At 43.2% G+C, this 18,295-nt stretch overlaps 1 protein-coding gene across 1 annotated transcript in view; it reads left to right on the forward strand.

The window, feature by feature from the left end:
* The window catches only part of parp3 (poly (ADP-ribose) polymerase family, member 3), a 64,572-nt gene continuing 46,277 nt past the window's right edge, over nt 1–18,295 (forward strand). Inside the window, exons 1-6 of the mRNA XM_084315979.1 lie at nt 1–41; nt 5,552–5,758; nt 6,747–6,872; nt 9,485–9,664; nt 15,062–15,200; nt 17,649–17,872. Of these exons, the coding sequence (XP_084172105.1) occupies nt 5,573–5,758; nt 6,747–6,872; nt 9,485–9,664; nt 15,062–15,200; nt 17,649–17,872 (855 nt within the window). The 5' untranslated portion in view covers nt 1–41; nt 5,552–5,572. The remainder of the gene's footprint in view (nt 42–5,551; nt 5,759–6,746; nt 6,873–9,484; nt 9,665–15,061; nt 15,201–17,648; nt 17,873–18,295) is intronic.

Here is an 18,295-nt window from a genome sequence, read left to right on the forward strand (position 1 = left end):
GTTTGACTCAGCAGCAGCTGCAGGTGATTAACGTCGTAAAGGTGAGTTCCTCATCCTCACTAATATTAGTAACTAACTACGACTCTAACTTTCAAAACTGTTTAATTTCTGGTTTGTTTGTTAGACGTGGCGGACCAAACACTCATTGTACGTTGGTTGGTGGCTGGATAATAACTCATTTAGTTAGCTTTTATTAAGTCAAGCTCACCGCGGAACTGACTCACTTTAACGTTGAAACGTTATGGTCTGGAGACGGTCTCAGGGTTAGCTTCGGGGTTAGCTAGCCCCTCTCGTGACTGTGCTGCACCGAGTGAGTCCACAGTCACTTGCTCCTCTATAGGGAACCAACGGTATGTTGACCATGAAGGACTGGTTCTAACCGAACCGTTCGTTACACAAGTATCACAGAGACGTGTCAAAGGTACTCACAGATGCACAAGGGTTTCAGACAGAGATACGGGATGGTTTGAAAGCTCGGCGTTGCTAATAAACATTTTAAATATTTCTTTATAAACTGGTCAAAACTGCATTATTTCCGGCATTGGCTGCCTGGTGCGCCTGCGCGCTGTGATAACAGCGCATGCGCATCATGCACCCAACGCCGGAAATAATGCCGTTTTGAGCAGTGTTGACCAGTTTATAAGAAATATTTAAAATGTTTATTAGCAACGCCGAGCTTTCAAACCGTCCCGTATCTCTGTCCGAAACCCTCGTGCAAATGTGAGTACCTTTGAAATGTCTTTGTGATACTTGTGTAACGAACGGTTCGGTTAGAACCAGTCCTTCATGGTCAACATACCGTTGGTTTCCTATTGAGGAGCAAGTGACTGGACTCAACTCGGTGCAGCACAGTCAGTCACTAAGGGGCTCAGGGTTCTCCTGCCTCTGGTTCATGCAGCTAGCATAATCATAATAATATATGTTGTTGTCGTTATCAATACATCCTGCATGATGCCACCCGGTGCCACAATTAAGTTCCTGCAGTGCATGACGCGTGCTGTGGTGCTGGTGGGCATCATTACACATGGGCAAAACAGAGTCCATTCTCTTCGGTTCAAATAACAAACTCAGCTAAACAGACGGCTTCTCGGTTACAGTGGGTGACAATATTGTCACAAGGATAGATGAAATTACATACCTGGGTTCCATCCTAGAGGCTAATCTTTCCTGTGACAAAATGGCATCCAATGTAATAAAAAAAGGTCAATCAACGAACTCGATTCTTGTACCGGATCTCCTCCCTGGAAACAAGAATACCCTGAAGACTCTGGCAGGAGCACTCATTCAAGGGTACTACGACTATGCTTGCACCTCATGGTACCAAAGCACCTCAAAGGCACTAAAAACCAAATTACAAACATCTCAAAACAAACTAGTCAGACTACTGCTTGACCTGACTCCTAGAACCCACCTCACCCCTGCACACGTTGCCAACCTAGGATGGCTTAGAGTAGACAACAGAGTACAGCAACTTGCAATGGGCCTGGTCTACAAGATACACTACACGACCAAGGTACCCATGTACATGTCAAAATACTTCCCAAAGGTCAGTGAATACCACGATCACAACACCAGAGGGAGCTCCACAAATCATGTAAAACCCAGATTCGGCTCAAACAAGGGACTAAACACGTTTCGCAATTATGCCACAACAATGTGGAACGCCCTACCCAAAGCTGTAAAGGAATGTAAAACACTACCCACCTTCAAAAACACTCTCAAAGAACACCTACACGGGAGACTGCAATTCAAAACTGGCCCCTACAAATGTCCTAACCCAGTTGTACAATAAAGACCAAGCATGGCTTTGTCAGTATTCCAATGTACAGCCCCACCCAACCCCACCCCACCTACCCAACCTCCTCCAATGTACAGTTTCCATGTCAAATGTATGTCAGTATTCCAATGTACAGTGTCCCCCCCCCACCTCCAATGTACAGCCCCACCCCACCTACCCAACCTCCCCCAATGCACAGTTTCTATGTCAAATGTATATACTCTTCTTCTGGATTTTTTTAGTATCACAAACAGTACTGTATTTGAAAATCTGGTATGTCATAAATGTATAGATGTAGCAGTACTGTCTATCTGTATGTCATGTGTGTCATATGATGAATTGAAAATGGGGGACCCTGATGGAAACAAGACGAAAGTCTTTCTCAGGTCTGCATCCTCTTAACAATTGTATGTATTGAGCTGTACTGTACTGTACCCATTCTGCAATCTGTTAATAAACTTTTCAATCAATCAATCAATCAATGTCTGAGCTTGCCTGACTGAATGATTGAATGAATGAATGAATGAGAACTTTATTAACAGATTGCAGAATGGGTACAATACAGTACGGCTCTTGTTTACATCAGGGTCCCCCCCCATTTTCAATTCACCATAACATACATGACATCATGACATTTATGGTATAGGGACATACATGACATACAGGTATATAGTACTGTTACATTTGTAACATATTATACGATATGCAAATATACAGTACTGTTACCCATAGATCCATGCAATGCATGACGTACTGTGGTGGTGGTGGGCAGCATGTCTGAGCTTGCCTGACTGATTGATTGATTGATTGATTGATTGATTGATTGAAAACTTTAATTAACAGATTGCAAAATGGGTACAATACAGTACGGCTCAATACACACAATTGTTAAGGGGATGCAGACCAGAGAAAGACTTTCGTCTTGTTTACATCAGGGTCCCCCATTTTCAATTCATCAGACTGCCCACTGATACATCTAATGGGAATCAGAAAAGTCTTTATAACCAAGTAATGTCTTGCACATACAAGGAATTTCTCTTGGTCATTTGGTGCATCGATTAACAGACAATATCATCGACACTTACAAAGCAAGTATGAGTAAAATATTATTATTATTATTATTTTTTAAATTAAAGTAGAATCAAATCAAATGGAATATATAAACTAAATTAGAATATAAATATAATATAGGACAGGGCTGTACAATTGTGCAGGATTGTTGTAGAATATATACACTCAATTTACAATAGAAATACAGTGGAATAGAATATATATAACAATACAGTATATAATCATGTTCCTGCTTGGTAAATTTCATACACAGATCGACATTTTCTAAGTCATCCCCTTGTTTAAATGCTCTTTTTAATAGATTTGTATTATTTTAATGCTGCCTCTGGAACATGTAAATGATAAGTAAAGTGTATCTAATTATTGAACTATTAGAACTTGACTCTTAACCACCAAAACCTGCACAGACTACATTACAACGTATACCATTCCAGTTAGGGTACCTTGTTTGTATACTAATATACTTTTTGTCACAGTCAAGAGGGCCAGAACTATGGTGCAACCAACAAGTGTGAGCTGGGTCAGGTTTTGGGTGGGACTTGTTTGCGTCCCTCCAGCTTCTGATTCAATTGGGTCACACAACATATTTATGTGATGTTATTATGTCACACAACAGAGCAAAGTCACACAGCCGCTTTGGATCCGACAGTTCAAACTATATTTCTTCTAGCTAGCTTTCACTGCTGCATGGTTTTTGGCTGTAGCTTTTGTGAACATACTCTGCTGCGATTGCAGTCTGCCTTTTAATTCTTGAACAATTTGTTGTTTTTCTTGGAGGCTAAATTTGGCACGTGTTTTGGTGTCAAAATGCCGACGTAGATTGTACTCTTTGACGACCGACACTGCCTCATAACACAAAGCACATACCGTTTCTTATCCTGGAAGCACAAACATGTATTCACTTTCCCATCTTTCATGAAAATGCCTCCCATCTGCATAAACCTTTCTCTTCCTGGACATGTTGGCATCACTAATGAAGATGTTCAATTCTCAATTCGACTTGTTGCTGAAATCGCTGTAGTTAAACACTGATGTACACTGCCATCTAGGGATGCACCGATCCGACTTTTTCAGTCCCGATACCGATACCTGGGTTTGGGTATCGACCGATACCGATCCGATACCCATTGTCCAATTTTTTTTCCAAACGTTTTAATATTTATTTTATATTAAAATATATTTTGTAAAGGATCACAAGTGTGTTTTTGATTTGTTGTAAACAAAGACAGAAAATAAACTTCATTCATTCAATTAATATATATATATTTTTTTACAGATACTGTTTTATATATACTGTTTTTTAGTAATAACTAGAAAGTAATGGTATTTATTCAACAACAGGTGATTGTATAGATTAGTATTAGTATCATTAATCAATGAGTATGGGGCTAGCATTGCAGATATACCCTACTCCAATGATCCGTTGCACTCGCTACCCAGTCTGTTAGCTAGTAGCTAGTATTACCGTTTATGTTGTGATTTTCGATGCAAAATAAATATTCAACATTCTCTTTTGAGACTCCGCCTCAGACTCTTATCCTTTGGCACTTGGAACTTGCTGTACTTTGCTTGCAGGTCTGCAGCCATTATTGCTGGATTATGAATAGCACCATGAATAGCCACGGTAACGTTATCAAGATAAGCTAGCTGACCTAGCTTGTCTTCCCCGCATTGACAACATTTGATAACGTTAGTCAGCTAACGCTAGTCAGTAGCTACTTGACTTAAATACGATACACCGTGGGTGCATTATTGTTGATAGACGGACGGACAGTGTCAGGTCCTGGAGAAAGGACAGGCGATCATCTGATTTGATGTAACGTTAAAGCGGATGTTGTTCCAACTAGTTCGCTTTTCAGCTAATGCTATCATAACTAGGGATGGGTACCGAATTCGGTACTTTTGAGGTACCGAACCGAAACACGTCGGTACTACCGAGTATCGAATCAAGTGAGAAACCCAAAAAAAAAAAAAAAAAAAAAAGTTTTTTTTTAATTTTTTTTTTTTTTTTTTTTTTACTTTTTTCTTTTCATGTCAACGTTCACACGCACAATATATGCTTACCTAGGATTTGACTTGATTCAACAACAAAGCAGTCGGAGCAATGACAAGCCGAAAACTGTCGAAATTGTAGTTATTTGAAGTTTGGATATTTTTTTTACGACTAAGGTAGGTAAATTAAATTTCTTGAGACTAAAGTACCGAAAAAAGGTACCGTTGGGTACCGGTATCAATTCACAGGTACCGGTACCGGTATCGGTTCAAATGTGAAAGGTACCCATCCCTAATCATAACACCAGCAAACAAAACACATCCCGTCCGAGCTCCCCGTCACACGCTCTGTCGGGACAATGGAATTTAAGAAAGTGTATCTGCTGTTAAAATGACAAACAGCATCACACTTTAAAACACGTTCATTTTATAATCCTCACTCTCCGCAGGAGATAAATGACGTCATGGGATCGGAGGCTAGAATTTACGTGTACTCGCCGATACCGATGCCAGCATTTTAGGCAGTATCGGCGGCATTTCCGATATCGGTATCGGAACAACTCTAATGTTAATGCTTTATTTGTTTTAAACGAGACGATTTAGACCACTTTTAGTTTGACCAGTTTGACTCACTACGGAGCTAGCTTTCCTCACCAGCTTGTTCAAATACGAAGTCATGAGCTAAACTCGAGTTGTTTCTGTGTTGTTCAGTGATTTGAGAGCGGGCTAATAATGGCACCAAAGAGGAGGCGGGCCGCTTCGGCTACCAAGGCGAAGAAGATCAAAGAGGAGGAGCCTGAGACACCGAAGCCTAAAGACGCCTTCACCTCCGCCAAGGAGGCGCTCAGGGCCACAGGGCCGCAGGTGAAGGGGAAGAGGAAGGTCGATGACAACTGTGACCTGTCAGGCTCCGGAGAGGTAAGAGATGGTCCACTGTCTCTCCATAGGGATGGGGGCGTGGTGATGAGCCGTTGATTTAAAGATGAAAACAGCGGTTCGCGTTTGTGCATTTCCAAATTGTGACTGACGATATTTATTAAGCATCGTCGCCGGGTATATTGCTGTGCATTGTTATGCCCGCGGAGCGAGCAATACGTTTATTCCACACCTTTCTAAAAGCTCTGTGGATGTATTATTTATAATAAGAAATATATATATATATAAAAATGAAGATGACTCTAAAATATGTTATCTATAACCATCCAGATAGTTTGGTGTAGGGCTGTCCCCGACTAAGGATTTGGATGGTCGACTATGATTGGCCAAAATGTGTCGTTAGTCGACTATTGGTCAAAAAAAATTAAAATAAAAAGTATAATATTTTTAAATTTCTTTTTCAATTTTATATTTTTTTAAATTTTGTATCATTCCATTTGGGCTGTGGGGGGTGCTTAATGTCTGAAGGAGTCGACTGACGGCTTCTTGTCCTCTGCAAAAGCATGCAATTGGTCCACTGATGGATACATCTTGATATTTGTCTAGTCTAGTGTGTTCATTAGATGCAGGTGAAATCCTCTTTCAGTGCCTCTGTGCAGTGCCTTAGGCAGTTAGCTTCTGGTATGTGTGCCATTAGCGTTAGCCACGCTTCTAGGCCTCTTTTCTTTTGGAAAGAATGATTAAAAAAAAATATATATATATATATTTTGTTTTTATTATATTCGACTAAGAGGTTGGCCAGTCGACTACGGCTCCTTTCGACCGATTAGTCGACTAATCGACTAATAGGGGTCAGCCCTAGTTTGGTGTGATTTTCCTAGGTTTTGCAATATCTGCCTTGATAGTAGGGACATCCCTACTCGATGGCACTCCGGGTGTTATTGCCTTTGTTATATTTTGGGTGTACTGCCCCTTTTTCAAAATGCGTTTTGACGAGTGCTTCTCCACACGTTTCTCCTGTGTCCCGCAGGTGTACGAGGACTATGACTGCATGCTCAACCAGACAAACATCGGACAAAACAACAACAAGTTTTACGTCATCCAAGTCATTCAAGACCAGAGCGACTGCTATTGCTGGAACAGATGGGGAAGAGTCGTAAGCTTGTTTTGGATTTCATTTTTTATGTAGAACTTTGTATTCTCATGACGTGTCACGATTACAATATGGCCCAAGGCCGCAGCTCGTTGGCTGCGATGTGTCATTCTTAACGATAATCACCTGTCGTTTGATTTCAGTCGCCTGTCGTTTGCCGAACAAGATGTCTGCCATACATACTCTGTTTACTGGCTTTCTCTGTGATTTACAAACAAGATGGTGCTGAGACTCAACTAGGGGGTGGTCTGGGGGGGGCTGAGTCACAACTAGGGGGTGGTCTGGAGGGGGGCTGAGTCTCAACTAGGGGGTGGTCTGGGGGGGGCTGAGTCACAACTAGGGGGTGGTCTGGAGGGGGGCTGAGTCTCAACTAGGGGGTGGTCTGGGGGGGGCTGAGTCACAACTAGGGGGTGGTCTGGAGGGGGGCTGAGTCTCAACTAGGGGGTGGTCTGGAGGGGGGCTGAGTCTCAACTAGGGGGTGGTCTGGAGGGGGGCTGAGTCACAACTAGGGGGTGGTCTGGAGGGGGCTGAGTCTCAACTAGGGGGTGGTCTGGAGGGGGGCTGAGTCACAACTAGGGGGTGGTCTGGAGGGGGGCTGAGTCACAACTAGGAGGTGGTCTGGAGGGGGGGCTGAGTCTCAACTAGGGGGTGGTCTGGAGGGGGGGGCTGAGTCTCAACTAGGAGGTGGTCTGGGGGGGGGGGGGGGCTGAGTCAACTAGGGGGTGGTCTGGAGGGGGGCTGAGTCTCAACTAGGGGGTGGTCTGGAGGGGGGGGGCTGAGTCACACTAGGGGGTGGTTTGCAATAAAGAAAGACATTTTGCTTTAATTTCCTGCAACTTAAAACGATAATTTCAAGTTCCAAATAAGTTATTTATTTAAGTACAGTATAAGGTTGCACAATAGTTTAAGTTGAACACAAAAACACACGTACGTACGCATGCACACACACACACACACACACACACACACACACACACACACACACACACACACACACACACAAAATAGTAATGTTTAAAACCTGGTGGCACTGATGCGTTGTCACAATGGCGCTGTGCCCCTATACCAGGGCTATTCAACTGGCGGCCCGCGGGCCAGATCCGGCCCGCGGGATGATTCTGACCGGCCCGCCAAAGATTACATGATAATTTTTTTTTTTATTTTTTTTTATTTTTTTTTAAATATTTTTTATAATTATTTTTTTAACTTTTTTTTTCATGTCAACGTTAACACGCACAATTGAGCCAAAAGTCACTCAATTAATGACAGATTTCATTGATAAATTGAGGGAAAACTTTGCAAGTTGATTTGATGAATTTGACATGTCCAGATAATTGATGCATTTTGTGAGCAACCCATTTGCCAATGTAGCTGCTATTTCCACAAAAGGACAAGAGTTCCTTGCATCACTTCACATTGATGAAGGTCTCCTGCAACTTGAAATAATTGACATGCAAGCATCATCTGCTCTGAAGCAGGCACTTGAGAATGAATCCACCACAACATTTTGGATAAAGTGTATTCATGTCAAGACATTCCCCAAAATAAAAACGCTGGCAATATCTGTGCTAACAATGTTTGGCTCAACATACACCTGTGAATCCAGTTTCTCTCACATGAATGCCATTAAAACAAGCAACCATGCCTCCTTGACAAATGAGCATTTGCATCACTGTTTGCGGGTAGCCCTCACTTCCTATGAACCCTCTTTCTCTGCCATTGCCCAGTCAAAGAAGTGCAATCGCTCTCATTAGATGTGTGTATGTAGGCTAGGCCTGTCTGCCCCCCACCCCCCTGATGTTAAGAGTCGACAATAAGTGCTAATAAGATGCTGTGATTTGCTGTTGTTGCACAGACATGAAGCACTTTTTCATAAGCTCAGCTGCACTATAAATGTGTTTTTTTGTTCAAGTGTTGATGTTAGAATGTTCATATGCACATCATGCACTTGTTTGTTTTTTATTTTATTTTTATATTGAAATGTTGAAGAGGAGATGTTGCAGTTGTTGCACATAAATGAAGCACTTTTTTTGAAAAGTATACTACTTTTGCAATGTAGTTAAAGGGGATCTTATAAATGGCCTTTTTCAGTGTTTAGCATTGTTTCCTAGCTTTGTGGACTTATATTAATATGATCTATGTCTCTAATTCTCATATTGGCGCATTCTTCCAATTCTCCTCTCACAATATTCACCCTCACTGAACTGAGTCATCTGAAAATGTGCTGATTTGTGATGTCAGAGAGACACCGCTGCATGATAATCAGCTGAGTTTCCACACAGTTCCCACAGTGGTTGGAGCCCAGGCTCAAAATGTGTTTTTGAGTACTTGATTAGAAATACAAAACAATGAATTAATGAAAATGTGGTTGCGTGTTGTGTCAAGTGTACATATATTCATAGCACGGGGAGGCGCCGTGGCAGTCCGGCCCCTGGCCCCTTGGGTTTCTGACAATGTGGCCCCCTGAACAATTTAGTTGAATAGCCCTGCCCTATACCATCGTTTAGGGAAAGCCCTGGCTTACTTATTTGTGTAAATCATTTTCAGCTACCGGTACTTGCATCTGTCAAATATTAGGTTTATTGTATAAAATTATGACTTTTTTTCCCCCTCAGGGGGAGACGGGACAGTCCAAGCTGACAGACTTCGACAGCCTGGAAAAAGCCGTCAAGGACTTTGAGAAGAAGTTCAGAGACAAGACGAAGAACAGCTGGAGCGACCGCGCAAACTTCGTGTCTCACTCTGGGAAGTACACGCTGATAGAGGTGGACGGAGACCAGGACGCTGAGGTCAAGGTAACTCTTCCTGTCTCACTTTGGGAGGTACACGCTGATAGAGGTGGACGGAGACCAGGACGCTGAGGTCAAGGTAACTCTTCCTGTCTCACTCTGGGAGGTACACGCTGATAGAGGTGGACGGAGACCAGGACGCTGAGGTCAAGGTAACTCTTCCTGTCTCACTCTGGGAGGTACACGCTGATAGAGGTGGACGGAGACCAGGACGCTGAGGTCAAGGTAACTCTTCCTGTCTCACTCTGGGAGGTACACGCTGATAGAGGTGGACGGAGACCAGGGCGCTGAGGTCAAGGTAACTCTTCCTGTCTCACTCTGGGAGGTACACGCTGATAGAGGTGGACGGAGACCAGGACGCTGAGGTCAAGGTAACTCTTCCTGTCTCACTCTGGGAGGTACACGCTGATGGAGGTGGACGGAGACCAGGACGCTGAGGTCAAGGTAACTCTTCCTGTCTCACTCTGGGAGGTACACGCTGATAGAGGTGGACGGAGACCAGGACGCTGAGGTCAAGGTAACTCTTCCTGTCTCACTCTGGGAGGTACACGCTGATAGAGGTGGACGGAGACCAGGACGCTGAGGTCAAGGTAACTCTTCCTGTCTCACTCTGGGAGGTACACGCTGATAGAGGTGGACGGAGACCAGGACGCTGAGGTCAAGGTAACTCTTCCTGTCTCACTCTGGGAGGTACACGCTGATAGAGGTGGACGGAGACCAGGACGCTGAGGTCAAGGTAACTCTTCCTGTCTCACTCTGGGAGGTACACGCTGATAGAGGTGGACGGAGACCAGGACGCTGAGGTCAAGGTAACTCTTCCTGTCTCACTCTGGGAGGTACACGCTGATAGAGGTGGACGGAGACCAGGACGCTGAGGTCAAGGTAACTCTTCGTGTCTCACTCTGGGAGGTACACGCTGATAGAGGTGGACGGAGACCAGGACGCTGAGGTCAAGGTAACTCTTCCTGTCTCACTCTGGGAGGTACACGCTGATAGAGGTGGACGGAGACCAGGACGCTGAGGTCAAGGTAACTCTTCCTGTCTCACTCTGGGAGGTACACGCTGATAGAGGTGGACGGAGACCAGGACGCTGAGGTCAAGGTAACTCTTCCTGTCTCACTCTGGGAGGTACACGCTGATAGAGGTGGACGGAGACCAGGACGCTGAGGTCAAGGTAACTCTTCCTGTCTCACTCTGGGAGGTACACGCTGATAGAGGTGGACGGAGACCAGGACGCTGAGGTCAAGGTAACTCTTCCTGTCTCACTCTGGGAGGTACACGCTGATAGAGGTGGACGGAGACCAGGACGCTGAGGTCAAGGTAACTCTTCCTGTCTCACTCTGGGAGGTACACGCTGATAGAGGTGGACGGAGACCAGGACGCTGAGGTCAAGGTAACTCTTCCTGTCTCACTCAGCAAACCGCACCATGCTCCAAGTAGTGACCACCTGGTCTGTGAAGACGGTAGGTGCGTAGCGTTAACTGCTCGGTGCAATTGGATTGGGAGTATTTTTGGACGAGGCTCATTTGCATAGAAAGGGGACATGTCCCGCCCATATTACCTCATTTAAATACATCATGCCAATTGCACCGGACGCAATGCTGACGGAACGCAATTGCCACCTCATTTCACCCGTTGCGCGTCCTTTATGGATAGCAAACTGAGTTTCAGAGATATACTGTATGCACCGGCTTTGCGTCGGAAAAAGCCGTGCAAACCCTTTGTGGATCCCGCCCTTAGTGTCTCACTCCGGGAAGTACACGCTGATAGAGGTGGACAGAGAGATCAAGGTAACTCCCAAGTGTCACGCTAGGGCTGGGCGATAAAACGATTACGATTACGATTATCGCGATATATTTTAATAATCGATAATAAAAAGAATATCGATAATATGTTTTCTTATTTAATAAAAAAAAAATTATTTGTATTGTCACCTGCAACAGGGACCAGAGACAGTGGACAGACTTGTCTTTCTTGCCCGCAACTTAAAGTAATGGCTTTGCTTGTCCAAACGACAATACTGACCAAATTGAAATTTCTTTTTCTCTTGTCCATTTATTTAGTTTGCTTTCTAATTTAAAATACAGTTTGAAACCGTCTGTACACAGTAGGCTATGTGTGCTAGCAGAGCTAGTCTCCAGTCACGAGTCACAGTGCACATGTGCGGTGGTTTGTCCACCAAAAAAGCGCCAAAAGATAGAAAAGAAACTAGCAGAGCCAGAACTGTTCAACTCCCCTGGAGCCACAGCCAGCAGAGAAGCCGGTTTACTTTTGCTTTCAAACCAGCTGCAGCCTGAGAACTGGAGTGTGAGGGGATGTAACACTAAAGATGGGATGTAACACTAAAGATGGTGGCAACGACAAAGAATTGCTGCAAAATAAACATACATTTGTTGTTTAAATAATAAAAAAAAAAAATACTAATAAAAATATCGATAATTAACGATATCGAACGATATGAAACATTTTATCGTGATATATCGTGATAACATTTTTGGCCATATCGCCCAGCCCTATGTCACGCCCCAACAGAGCAAACTATGCAGAGCGGTCTTTAGTTCAGGTACACCAGCCTGAATGCATTCAAAGCCCTCCTGTAAAAACACGAGACGGGTTCGACGCATAGAACCAACAAAGACTAAGTAATATGTACAGTGATACAGGTATAAAGACACTATGGTAGTAAGTAGGGCTGGGCGATATGGCCTCTAAATGATATCGCGATATTTTTTGGCCATATCACGTTACACGATATATATCGCGATATTTTGACATTTCCTCTAAAGCACTTAAAAATGCTTGATTTAACCCTTCGATGCATACAGTCACGCCAATATGATTATTATAATAAGTCCCTGCAACATATGTTTGCATTATTAAACCATGAAGATGCTTTAAAAAATAATTTAATGAAAATGTACTAAGAGTAGTCTACTGACACTAATAAAAAAAATTATTTCCATCTAAGACTATTTATATAAAAACTCTTGGGTGCCTAAGACTTTTGCACAGTACTGTGTTTTCTATCCACTTTAGCCAAACACACACACACACACACACACATATATATATATATATATATATATATATATATATATATATATATACACTGTGAGAAAATAATAATCAAACACAAAGGGATAATGGCTTATAGCAGACTTAATGAGTTTAGAATATTTCAGATAATGAAATTAAATGATTATATCATCAACTATCCAGTTAGTATTTATACTGTAACGTTTGGCTACTTTAGATCATTGAATGTAGAGAGAGAGCGAGAGAGGGAGAGAACGTGCGAGAGAGCCAGCCCCCCCCCCCCCGGGTTTTGTTCTAGGTTTGCGTTTTGAGCGTCTCCGCCGTCGGTGTGTGAGTGAATGGGTCAAATATGAGAACAAAAATTGTAAAGCCATTTGGATAAAAGTTATATAAATAAGATAAGATGATCCTTTATTTATCCCCATGGGGAAATTCAGTTGTCAAAGCAGCATGGGGGGGGGGGGGGGGAATACAGGGGGGGATACAGAGCTTCACAGTCCGATAATATACTATACGATACAATATAAAAAGTACAAAATACAAGATGGTACAAGGTAAGTAGGTAGCAACAACAGTAGCAGCAGTGGCGGCACCAAAAGTGGCAACAGCAGTAAAGTGAGTGGTGCAGTATGTACAGTAGGGGTGTAACGGTACACACAAACCACGGTTCGGTACGTACCTCGGTTTTGAAGTCACTGTTCGGTATGGGTTTTCGGTACAGTGGGGGAAAGTTTGGCTTTCCATGTTCCACTCAGGGGTGATGTAGTGTGCAGTAACTAATTACTTGTAGGGCGGTCAATGAATATTCTATATTGAAATTAATAATCGACTTGTATTTTTATTTATTTTTTATAATAATAATTATATTAGATTGTGAAAAAAACAACCGGTGGCGGTCGTTAGTGGTTAACATACCGTTGTATTCATTCGGTACACTACACAGAAGCCACGGTTCGGTACGTACCTCGGTATTGGGGTCACGGTTCGGTACGAGTTCGGTACAACAGAATTTTTTTTTTATAATTATTACTATTAATATAATTTTTTTTTTTTTTTATTATTATTATTATTATTATTATTATTATTATTATTATTTTTAATTATTTATATATTATATTTATGATAATTATTATAATTATTATTATTAAATAGAATAATAATCTATAGGCTTGCCGTGGTAGTCAGTGATAGTGGTGTCATTCTGTGTTCAGGCATCCAGAGTAAATGAATTGCCTAGTGCCCCTTTAACAACTTATAGGCTTGGTAAGTTTCACTTTCACTTCTAGAGAGGATTTAACTGCACGAGACTGAATACTACTAGAGAACAGATGACAGAATGGCAGAGGATTACACAATAGCAGTTCAACTGGATCAGATGATCAGTCCGAAAAAGTTGGTTTCTTTTTTTTATTTGATCAGCGTGAGTCCGGCGGGGGAGAATGTTGTTGTTGTTGTTTGTTGGTGCGCGTGTGTGTTGGCGACGCGCGGCGTGTGTGTGTTGCCGATGCGTGGCGTGTGTGTGTGTGTTGGCGACGCATGGCGTGTGTGTGTGTTGGCAGGCTGCAGCTGTTCTTCTTTTTTTTTTTTTTTTTTATCTTTTTCCCCCTCCATTTTCCTCCGATTTTTCTCCCATCCCAATGTTAGTCGTATGCCAATTCCCAGTCCCTTCCTGGTCGCTGCGCACTTACCCCCCACAGTCAGATCATCTGGGAGAGTGGAGGCTATCACGTGCTTCCTCCGACACACGTCCAGCCAATCACCGCTTCTTTTCACCTGGCAGCGCGGACTCTCACTAAGAGGGTGTAACGTGTGGGAGGATCACACTATCCCCCTCAAGTCCTATCCGCGCTTAGCAGGCGCCCCGACCGAACTGTAGGAGTCGCTGTTTACAACGACCCGGACCCACCCCGCCAGCTTCTCCCACCCTCTAATACAGCCAATTGTATTAGTGCAGACGGCCAGCCAAGCTGGTGACAACCCCGGAGCTGTGAGCTGGACTCGACAGGCGAATCCAGCTCACAGCTCCGGGGTTGGTGACGAACGCAATCTCCGCTCGGCCACCTAACCGCCCCTGCAGCTGTTCTTCTAATGTAAATGTGCACTTTCGCTCGCTCTGAAGTCGGACTCTGTGTGCTAATCCGTCTGTATCCGTCGTATGGCTGCACGTACCGCACCGTGACGGCCGTACCGTAAATTCGCGGGACGAATACACGTACCGCTACACCCCTAGTACACACTGAAACGGTTTCGGTACGGATACGTGTACCTTTACACCCCTAATGTACAGTATGAGCCATATGAAAACGTTGAGCTCTGTGGACATACTAACATTGCATCGTGACTGATTGTACTTGTGGGGTCTCGCAGGTGGACAGTGTGGACGGCCCCCGTGTGAAGACGGCCCAGAAGCCCCTGCCCTGCACCCTGGACGAGCCCACGCAGAAGCTGATCAGCCTGATCTTCAACAACGACATGTTCAAAGAAGCCATGCAGTGTATGAACCTAGGTGGGTGTGGCCCCGAGTTCACCTGTCACCACGGTAACCCTGCATGGACTCTGAGGCGTGAGAGAAAGGTCTGCTTGTAAACGGCCTTGTTGTGTAACATACCTGTCGGTCCAGAGTGCCGTTTGCCTTATTGGGTGGGGCGGCCATTAGAAAGAACGCCCTTGTGCGCGTGTGTGTGTTTTAAGGTTCCATGATACACCGATACTTGAAAAGTATTGCGATACCCAGCTGTTAAAAACTCTCCAATATTTATTATCTTTATTTTTACACCACCTACTGAATACCCAGAGAGAGAGAGAGAGAGAGAGAGAGATGAGAGAGAGAGAATGGCAGAGAGCCTGATAGATGCTGTCTGCGGGGCATGATTTTCTTCCGTAGCCTATGTTTGCGGAGACGCTCTCTGATTGGCCACTAACGTTTCTGGTCATGTGACATGTGCGCCAATCGCGTGACGCCTGTTTCTGCGCCTATTTCCGTGTCGTCTAGCCTGCAAACCTAGTTTATCACTGGTTAAGCTTAGGCGACTCTTTCGAAGTTGGTTAAGGTTAGAGTTTGTAATCAGGGCAGGCGTTCTATCGCCCTGCTCTAAGACAAACTCTAACCTTAACCAACTTCGAAAGAGTGCCTAAGCTTAACCGATGATAGAAACAGGCGTCACACGATTGGCGCACATGTCACATGACCAGAAGCGTCAGTGGCCAATCAGAGAGCGTCTCCGCAAACATAGGCTACGGAAAAAATTCACGCATCTGCGGGGGTCATTATCGGCCAGTGTGTGTCTTTGGCGCCGGATAGCAGAAGTGAGAGAGAGGAAGCGTATCGGGCTCAGCCCCTCCCTCACTCAGCCCCTCCCTCACTCAGCCCCTCCCTCACTCAGCCCCTCCCTCACTCAGCCCCTCCCACGCCTCAGCCCCTCCCATGCCTCACTGTTGCTGTGGACGTCAAAAACATGAATATGCAAATCGATGACGTTGACTCATCGTTGCAGTCCTACTGCTTTCATAGTAATTTCCCTTCGTACTTTTTTTTTGCCAGTATGGCCATGACATACTGTAGGTATTGAATTCTATTCAAAAGTGGTCTTAAAAAGGTCTTAAAAAGTTTTAAGCTGAGCTTGTTGAAACCTGTTAGGATCCCTGGATTGCTTGTGGGCTTTTCCATCGTACCTGTACAACCTTGATATCAAAAACGAAGATAATCCTACTGTAAATCATTGAGCACATGTACTGTGGGAGAGTGAAGTAAAATGTATTGTCATCATGCAGCACAAGTACAGTACAACGAAAAGAGGTTGTCATCCAACCAGTGTGCAAATGTAACAGTAAAGTGCAACAGTAATATACAATGTACAGGTGATTAAACTGGATATAAAATATATATATAATCAGCAGGGGTGGAACGGTACGCATTCGAACCGTACACCGTTCGGTACGGCCTCCCCATTTCGGGGCATGCGTGTGTTGTTCGGTTATAACGTTAGCCGCAAGCTAGGCCTGATATTTTATATTCTATAATCATATTTCAAATTGCATGTGTCCGGATGGCAGAATTCAGTACTGTATCTACAAAACCTTCTGTTTAATCATCTTTCATTTATTCATTTGCTTAGATTGTTCAGGTCTGGTCAAGTTTAGCATGGTGTTATTCAGTCAAAGATTAAAACAAATTAAAAAATTGAATTGATATTCTCATTTGGTTCATTACAATTGACTCAAGCTTAGTAACAGACACAGTATTTCTGAAACTGGGAATACATTCCCTGAGATCCATAGATGTCCCTAGAATCAGATACCAAGAACATGCAAATGGACCATTTAAAAAGAAAAGTCTGTAAATGTTTATTCTACGTTCTTATGAAATGAATGAGATTAAAAAAAATTAAAAATTATATATTTTAATTAGGGATGCTCGATATTGACTTTTATACCGATATTGTCCAACTCTTAATTTCCGATACCGATAGCAACCGATACCGATATATGCAGGGTCCCCCCCCCCCCCAAAAACAGAAAAATTTCAGGTAATTAACATTACATATCTCTTGTTGTGTAATTAATACAACATTATGCATACTTTTGACAATAAATAAAATCAGAATTTGTTCTTACTTGCTTGCCTGGGTAAATAAAGGTTGAAATGTAAGAAAAAAAAAAAAATATATATATATATATATATATATATATTCTTTTTGAAAACCGATACCGATATTTTCCGATATCACATTTTAATGCCGATATCGGCCGACAATATCGGTAGGCCGATAATATCGGACATCCCTAATTTTAATAAATTTTTTGTTAATTTTCATAACATGATAATTTGCTGTAATTAATTAATCTAATTAACGCGATAAACTGACAGCTGTTATGACTACTATGATATGAAATGAGCTGATGACTAACTATGTTGTTTAACTGTGTGTTTTCGTGTGTGTGTTTTCTGTGACAGACATAAAGAAAATGCCGTTGGGCAAACTGAGTAAGATACAGATTGCGAAAGGCTTCGAGGTGCTGGAGGAGATCGAGGCGGCTCTGAAGCAGAAGAGCAGGAGAGCCTCTCTGGAGGAGCTGTCCTCCAAGTTCTTCACCACCATCCCACACAGCTTCGGCAGGACCAGGCCGCCAGCCATCGACAACACGGAGGTCGTTGGGCAGAAGAAGGAGATGCTCATGGTAATATTATGTTGTACATTTAGTCATTTAGCTGAACGCTTTTATTCAAAGCCACTTACAAAGCCACTTACAAATCTGATCTGAGCAATAAACGGGGTTCGCACAAGGTCCTTGAAGTGCTTAAAGTGCTTGATTTGTGTCCAAAAAAAGTCAAGGCCTGGAATTCCTTGAAAACAGCCCTTTTATTTTTAACAAGGTGCTTAAAAAGTCCTAGAAATTCAAATCAACCATTCGCATTGAAAGTTGTTCATCCATGATAAAATAGTTCTGAATCAAGAAATATAATTGTTTTTATCTAAAGTGTAACTAATTGTCGGAAATTGGTTTTAAGTTGGGATGTCCGATATTATCGGCCTACCGATATTATCGACCGATATCGGCATTAAAATGTGATATCGGTTGATATCGGTATCGGAAATTAAC

Source organism: Notolepis coatsorum, assembly GCF_963971535.1.
Source record: "Notolepis coatsorum genome assembly, chromosome: 6".
Lineage (NCBI taxonomy): Eukaryota > Metazoa > Chordata > Actinopteri > Aulopiformes > Paralepididae > Notolepis > Notolepis coatsorum.